The sequence below is a fragment of the Octopus bimaculoides genome, chromosome 1 (assembly GCF_046866305.1).
Source record: "Octopus bimaculoides isolate indiv1 chromosome 1, ASM4686630v1, whole genome shotgun sequence".
Taxonomy (NCBI): domain Eukaryota; kingdom Metazoa; phylum Mollusca; class Cephalopoda; order Octopoda; family Octopodidae; genus Octopus; species Octopus bimaculoides.
Genome location: NC_142928.1, coordinates 11,080,570 through 11,089,155, shown reverse-complemented (window position 1 = coordinate 11,089,155; position 8,586 = coordinate 11,080,570). Strand labels below are relative to the sequence as shown.

General features: G+C 39.3%; 1 protein-coding gene across 2 annotated transcripts in view; it reads left to right on the top strand.

Moving 5' to 3' along the window:
• Positions 1–2,814: 2,814 nt before the first annotated feature.
• The window catches only part of LOC106878188 (uncharacterized), a 29,034-nt gene continuing 23,262 nt past the window's right edge, over positions 2,815–8,586 (top strand). Inside the window, exons 1-3 of one of the 2 annotated variants that reach the window (XM_089348613.1) lie at positions 2,822–3,283; positions 5,756–5,875; positions 7,199–7,307. In XM_089348613.1, coding sequence (XP_089204739.1) covers positions 3,203–3,283; positions 5,756–5,875; positions 7,199–7,307 — 310 coding nt within the window. In that variant the 5' untranslated portion in view covers positions 2,822–3,202. Of the gene's footprint in view, positions 3,284–5,755; positions 5,876–7,198; positions 7,308–8,586 lie in introns of both variants that reach the window. The other variant, XM_014927327.3, reaches the window with a different exon arrangement.

Below are 8,586 nucleotides of genomic sequence, written 5' to 3'. Positions count from 1 at the left end.
GTGTCGATGAAGGGGGAAGGGCAAGGTGGATATAAGAGAGGAGGAAGGTGGGTATGGGAGGAGGGAGAAAGAGAGGAAGAGAATGTATGTATGTGTCTGTGTTATTTCTTTACTACCCACAAGGGGCTACACACAGAGGGGACAAACAAAGACAGACAAACGGATTAAGTCGATTATATCAACCTCAGTGCGTAACTGGTACTTATTTAATCGACCCCGAAAGGATGAAAGGCAAAGTCGACCTAGGCGGAATTTGAACTCAGAACGTAGCGGCAGACGAAATACGCTAAGCATTTCGCCCAGCGTGCTAACGTTTCTGCCAGATGTTCGTATGTTTAGGTCACCGTAACCTAGCGCTTCAGCCTAACAACCCGATAGAATAAGTACTAGACTTACAAAGACTAAGTCGTGGGATCGACTTTTTTTCGACTAAAACCCTTTAAGGCGGTGCTCTAGCATGGCCGCAGACAACTGAATGAAACAAGTAAGAGAACAAGTAAAGATTTTTTTTAAAACTATTGTAATCTTGCCTAAGAAGGTAAGATTAGGATAAGCAGAAAAGGATAGACAAAAAGATCACTAAATGACCAATAACGTTCAGGAGTACATCTATTTATGAATTACGGTTATTTTTCAAGGAACGGAGTGGGTGTTCTGAGAGGGAATTGTTCGAAAAATGTTCAAATTACTTGAAAAGCCAAAAGCTCATGGAACAAATTAAAGTAAATATATTATCATCAGTTTGGAGAACTGATTTACTCTGCACTTTAGTTCTTCAAACTGATAATGACATTTAAGATTAAAATGAAGTTTATCATTTATATATTATCAATGATGATATCAATGAGAATATCTGAAATAAACTCGACTGCTCTCACAAACGAGAATAATGAAAATGAACCAGACCGCTCTCAAAAGTTAAATTTAAAAAAAAAAACAGAAAAATAATCCAGAATCCTTGTCCGGTATCGAATCGACTCCAAAATCTAGTCAGTTCGTGCCAGTCAGGAGGCCAAACATCTTTGAAAGTTTCATCTGAATTCATCCAGCGAGTCTTGAGATATCTTGTCTACAGACAAACAAACAAACACGACTGAAAACAATACCTCCACCTTCGCTAAGGCGGAGGTAATAAACGTTGCCAGTTTTCATGTTCCATTCTTTTTGTTGATTGTAAACTGATAAGTTAAACTGATAACTTTGAATTTTACTTGTTTAAAAATTCATTATTTCTTTCTTTCATATTAGTTTCACTAATTGCATTATAACCCAGCTGGGGCGCCGCTGTGAAGGGTTTCGGTCGAACAAATCGAACCCAGTCTAATACTTACTCTATCCTTCTCTTTTGCTGAACCACCAAAGTGAATAACACGTAAATAAACCAACCCCAATTATCAAAGTGTGGGCGGACAGAAAAGATCGAAACACACACACACGCACTGTATGTGTGTGTGTATGTATGTTATTATTCAGTTTATTTCAAGATTTCTTGCCAATAGAGAAAGAACCGGTTTCGAACCTAGATCCAAGGCTCCTTCGTTGGAATTTCAACATCAACAACAGGGCCTGCATGCAGGTATGTATGTGTGTGTATGTGCGTATGTCTTTGTGTGCAGATGTTTTGTTTTATGTATGTATTCTCATGCATATTGTTACTTGTCTAGACATGCTCATATATATTTAAATGATAAACTTCTGGAAAGTTTTACAGATTCTTACAGTTCCAGTGATTGATTGGATCTGTAGTCTTTGAATTAGCTTTCTCCTTTCTGGTTTTGAGAAGCGTAATTTCTCAAGATTGGTATCTAGGCAGTGTGTTACATACCCCAGGACTCCAATAATTACAGGTATAAACCTGAACTTCTAATCTGGATAGAGTAACTGATGATTTCTCAATAGTCCAGCATAGGTGTTCTCTTTTTCACTGATCTTCAGCTTTATGTATGTATGTATGTATAACGGACTTCTACACAGTTTCTGCTAACGAAATTCACTCACAAAGTATTGTTCGACTCTGGACAATAGTAGAAGATACTCGCCCGAGGTGCTGCGCAGTGGGTCTGCATCTGAAACCAAGTAATTACAAAGCGAATGCAATACCCGCAACGTCCTATTTTCTTTATGGAAGCCGCTGCTTGTGATAAACGTCAGAAACATTAGAACGCCAGATTAAATTACCTGCCGTGTATAGCTATGTCTCTATGTTTTAAGTGCAAGTCCTGCTCAGGTGATTTTGCTTTTCATTTATCTGGGTCCTCCTTTCGATAAAAATAAATACCAATAGCGTTGGCACTCCGTCGCTTACGACGTCGAGGGTTTTCCAGTCGATCCGATCAACGGAACAGCCTGCTCGTGAAATTAACGTGCAAGTGGCTGAGCACTCCACAGACAAGTGTACCCTTAACGTAGTTCTTGGGGGAGATTCAGCGTGACACAGAGTGTGGACAAGGCTGACCCTTTGAATTACAGGCACAACAGAAACAGGAAGTAAGAGTGAGAGAAAGTTGTGGTAAAAGAGTACACCAGAGTTCGCCACCATCCCCTGCCGGCGCCTCGTGGAGCTATAGGTGTTTTCGCTCAATAAACACTCACAACGCCCGGTCTGGGAATCGAAACCGCGATCCTATGACCGCGAGTCCGCTGCCCTAACCACTGGGCCATTGTGCCTCCACAAGAACCAATAGTATATTTATCTTTTCAATGGATTACACCCTTCGCTTATATAGTTGTCATTTTGTACTAGTATAATGAATCTTTATAAGAATGATTATTGTATGCATTAGGTTTTACGTTGCATTTATATAAATGATGCATTGTTCTACATAATAATTGTAAGTCAACTTTTATAAAATAACAGCCAATACAATATCAGTTTCTTACAAGATATTTTTCACCATCTACATTTAATTGAAAACTAAGTTGTTTACTGATAGCCTTTAATGATTATCACGAGACTTTAGTAAATACAAGCTGTTATCTAACCCTTGTCGACCTCTACTGTCACTGCAATCCTGAGTAACCCACTTCGAAGTTATAAGTTACGCGGTGTACTTGTTATATTATCAAACTTAAACAACTAAAGTCTCGTCATTTCTTTCTTAAATTAACGGAAGTTGTGAAACAAATCGATGTGGAAATTTAACAGTAATAATTGAAAGAAGCTGACGGCACTTTTTTAATTTACTTTATTTTAATAAACGCCATGGCACCCCTACAGTTAAATGAATCTGATACATTACAGTTGATTAAGATCTTAAACGAATACGGAGAAAAGGCACTATTAGTAAGTAACCGTTTCCTATTATTTTATCTTCAAAATCATGTTAAATTATAGCGATCTGGATATAGAAAGCTTTCAGACTGTTGTAATTCCTATTATTTGCCGATGATTTACAAATTACAAGCTAAGAAAAAGTTAGACAACTAATTCGAAAATTATAAAAATCCACACTTATCTCTCCTTTAAAAACTAGAGTTTTGTGTTTAGTTTGTAGGAGCGTTTGAACCTGAAAGCCTGGTTTACATTTGTGTTGAGTTAAGCACAAGTAGTCACGTTTTGTTTTGTTTTAACGATGTAACATTGAACTATTCAGAAACAATAATGACTCTACTGAGATCGATAAAACGATCATAAAAATTGATTTTATTTGGTAGAAGAATAATAGTGGTTTTAAAATTATTGTTTAATGTATGAAAAGTATGAAACAGAATGAAGATAAAGCAAAGTATAAATATATTTGGAGGAAATTAATAAAAATCATTTACTTTATAATAGTGTACTGCTGCCGCCACTCTCAAGCGAATATAACTTGGTAACACCGCTTTTGATAATTGTTTTATGTGTCTATACAGTCACGAGCTGCAACAGGACACAACCAGAAATATTTTGTGACATCTGTAAATCTGGTGGCAGACAGAGTTGCACAGGGAAATTGTTGCTGCACTCAGTGTCTACTGAGATTAGTGAGGTGGGCACTAAAGTGTGGTCTCTAGAAATGTAGTTTGTTCACTCATCGCTCAATAAACATTGATTTTAGCCATGATTCCTGTTTAATACGAGAAAAGAACTCACTGTGAATAAATGCTTCGGTTAGACGAATATGGAGGATGACTTCTGCTGCTAAGATAACGCTGAGGGATTTGGATGGGTTAACGGAACCTCTATAAATAGACATCTCCCAGACTGTTTCTTCTGAGGATGGGCCTTTGCACCAAAAACAAAGGTTTTGTGAAACTTGCCGCATTGTCAGAAGCTTTCCTATTTTCCCCTTCATCATTCACATAATACTTATATATATATACGTAGTCTGATCAATAAGTATTCGGACAAAGCTACATCCCGCAGAGCAAAGCCTCTTGGCGCAAATTAACCTTGAACTCTGCTTATGCATGCACACTAAATTTTAACGTTCTAGCTCACTTCTGTTGCTTACAGCAGTGCTTGGAAGGAAGGTGTGTAGCATGTGATCATCGCATTGACCATGACAAAAAATTGAGCAGAGAATCTGCATCAAATTTTGCCAAAAGCTTGGCGATACCTGCTCAGTGCCTACGCAAGATTTTCAAAAACTTTTAATCGTTATACACAATCAAGATCTTTTGCAACTGAATTTCACAATGTAACAGCAACAAGGAAGACCCTACAAAAATAGACAGACAGTTATAGGACGTCTCACACACACACATTTACAAACGTACACACAGGTGATCACATTCCTCACACCCGCCTTTCTTTCCCTTTGGCGTTTTAAAAGTTACGTATGTCGCTTACACAACGTTGTTCTCCCCTTCCTTGATACCAGCCACACTCACTATGCTACCACATTTCCCTCACACTAACACTCTTGCTCCCTCAAATACTAGCCTAGTGAGGGCCATTATAGATTTTTATTGAAATCCAATTAGCTTGTAACTGAACTGGATGTTAGTTTAACATGTAAAGTTTCGTCAAGACTGGTTCACTGCTGTAGGCAGCAAGATGGTAAGACAGAAATTGCATTTGTGTATATGATTATATTACACATGCATACACACACAAGTTTGGTGATGCAGGGGGAAAGAAAGACATAGATAGATAGATAGCCATTTCGAGCTAGAGTGATAAGACCGAGAGAGAGAGAGAGAGAGAGAGAGAGGAGAGAGAGAGATAGAGAGAGAGAGTAGAGAGAGAGAGAGAGAGAGAGAGAGAGAGAGAGAGAGAGAGAGAGAGAGAGAGAGAGAGAGAGAGAGAGAGAGAGAGAGAGAGAGAGAGAGAGAGAGAGAGAGAGAGAGGAAAGAATGCTTCTAGTCGAGAGGCCATTTCGGGCTAGAGTGATAAGACCCAGGGAGAGGGGAGTGGGGAAAGAATGTTTCTAGGCGAGAGGCCATTTCGGGCTAGAGTGATAAGACCGAGAGAGAAGGGGGGGGGGGGGATTTTTCCAGGAGTGGTTTAGTTGAACAATTCGAACCCAGTACTTATTCTGTCAGACTTTGCTGAACCACTAAGCGGTGATGGAGAAACACACACACACACACGACGGGCTTTCAGTTTGCAACTACGAACTCTACTCACAAGGCCTTGGTCGGTCCAAGGCTACAGTAGAAGACACTTATCCAAGGTGCTACACAGTGGGACTGAACCTGAAACCATATGATATCTACACACCCCTACGACAATTTATGCTTATACTCGAGCTAAATATATGCGAGCTTGGTATTTTTCATACATAAATTATCTATGCTAGCATTGAGTTAAATATTTAAAACTCCATTTCAGATCAAAAATATAATCCAGTTATCCTCACCGAAACCCAAAAATTATTTGCTGGAAGTCTGGGTAGATGCATGGCCAAACTTCAACGCAGTTTTAGTTATATACGATTGGACCGTTACTGAGGTATGTACCTTTAAATGATTTTCAGACAATCGTAATGATAATAATAATTCTTTCTCCTGGAGGCACGAGGCCTGGATTTGGGGGGGGGGGGGGATTAGTCTTATTACATCGATCCCAGTATGCAACTGGTACTTAATTTATCGACTCCGGAAGGATGAAAGGCAAATACGACCTCGGCGGAATTTAACTCAGCATCCAAACCATTCTGCCAGCTTGCCGTCTTCGAAATGATAAACAACGCCAAGACAGCGAACCGGCAGAAACGTTAGCACAACAACGCCAAGACAGCGAACCGGCAGAAACGTTAGCACAACAACGCCAAGACAGCGAACCGGCAGAAACGTTAGCACAACAACGCCAAGACAGCGAACCGGCAGAAACGTTAGCACAACAACGCCAAGACAGCGAACCGGCAGAAACGTTAGCACAACAACGCCAAGACAGCGAACCGGCAGAAACGTTAGCACAACAACGCCAAGACAGCGAACCGGCAGAAACGTTAGCACAACAACGCCAAGACAGCGAACCGGCAGAAACGTTAGCACAACAACGCCAAGACAGCGAGCCGGCAGAAACGTTAGCACACACCGGGCGAAATGCTTCGCGGTGTTTCGCTGGTCTTTACGTTCTGAGCTCAACTTTGTCTTTCACCCTGTCGAGGTTAATAAATTAAGCACCAGTTGCTACTGGGGTACATCTAATCGGTTGGCTCGCTTCCCAAAAATTTTGTGCCTAGAGTAGAAAAGAAACACCGCCCTACCAACCACAATGTCGTAATGCTGATATATATTATAAGTTTCTAGTAGGTCCATATTCGAGTTTAATTATAATCGTATATAGGCGCAGGCGTGGCTAACTTTGCTTCCCAATTTTTGTGATCTTGAGTTCAGTTCCATTGCGGAGTACCTTGTCTTCTATAACGAGAAGAGCAAAACCATTTGAGTGGGTTTAAACGGAAACTGAAAGAAGTACGTAGTGTGTGAAAGTGTCCCACAACAACACAACTTGACAACCGGTGTTGGTTTGTGAATGATAGAATAAGTACCAGACTAAAAATGTCCTGGGATGTATTTGTTCAACTAAACCTGTGTAGTCAGTGCCCTAGCATGGCCGCAATCCAATGAATGAAATAACTAAGAACTAAATTATGTGTAGTCACTTGCGCAGATATTAATTCCTCTTTTAACAAATACTTTTATTTCCAAGTTAACTAATGAAAGAAATTGTCGACGAATGGTTAAAAAGTCTAACTACGTTTTTGGAGAATTCTTAAATACATTTTATGCAGCTAAAAATAATCTCGATTTTTAATATATTCTTTAGATCACGCATATAAGCTACACCTACTACGAATTCTCTTTGAAAGAAGAAAGTCTTTTAAAATTATTACAAACACCTGGAATTGTTCGAAGTTCTTCAATTAAATTTCCTGGTGAGTAGTAAATCCGTTTTAAAAAATAATAATGCAATAACATTAAAGCAGAACTTGAAGAGTTGTGTTGCAGTGTGGTTGTGTTAGGATACTGGCTTGCTGTTGGGGTGGATATGGCACGAGATACAAGCCTTGGATAAGTTGTGAATTTGATGTTAAGGCCGTTTGAGCAGTGCTGGTGGTATATCCGCATAGTACAAAGACGGGATCGTAACATTGATTCTTCAAACATTAAGTTTAAAGCTATTTTGGGTTTTATATTTAGGTAAATCTAATTGCAAGTAAGATTTGTTTTTTCTTCACAACACAATCTCATAGAATAACCGATTTAATTTCCGTTGTTGAAAGTGAAAATAACTGCTTTAATGTTGGAGCATGTTATCGGACGTTTTTGTGGTCAGTCCGTGATTCACTGGGCACCTAACTAATGGCATGAATACTTTGCCGTGGTTTATGGTAAACAAAATATCAAAAACCGACTACTTTTGGTTTTAAGAAACAGTTTTCGTAAACCGGAAAATCTAAACTCCGGTCGACAGTTTTAAAATCGGTCAATTAATCAATAAAATTCAAATGCTTAATACATTTGTTGTAAGGATGACGAATAACATTTTTCGCAGTACCTTACGGAAAACGGGACTGTCTGAAAAAGATTAGAACAGCTCATAAACCCAATTTATTCTCTTTGAGCCGGACGCAACCGTGCACACTGCTATCAGCCGCCACCGCCACTTGTGACTGTTCTGGCCTCTTCTCGCCACTTACGAGATTTTGTATTCGTCTTCCTCTCCACTCCCACATCCATTTTCGTTTCGTCTTACCCCCAAAAAAACATCCCCTGAACAGCTGCATCCATTTTCATTGCATCTTCCTTTCCGAAGCTTTTTAAGGGTTACCAGCTCATTTCCCCCACAAAACATTCCTAGTACTTCGAGCTGGCCCTTTCACTTTCAACACGACTTTATGTAAACACAAGCACGAGAGTTCGCCAGCCTGATTTGTGACAGCCAGCCAGCTACACTGGCATTACTAAAGTTCAATTGTTAAATTTAGAAGAGAACAGACGATCTCAATTCAGTTGTGCATCAACTTATAAATAATATTCAGTAAATAAGTTTTCGATTCAACAAACTAGAAAATTACGATATGCATCCCTATAAAATTATAAATCCATAAATTAAGTCAGACCCAAAGCATTGATAAGGTCGCATGGTGACGATAAGACTGACAAACCTTAATGTTCGATTAAGCAAACAATCGATCACTTGATTGGTTAATA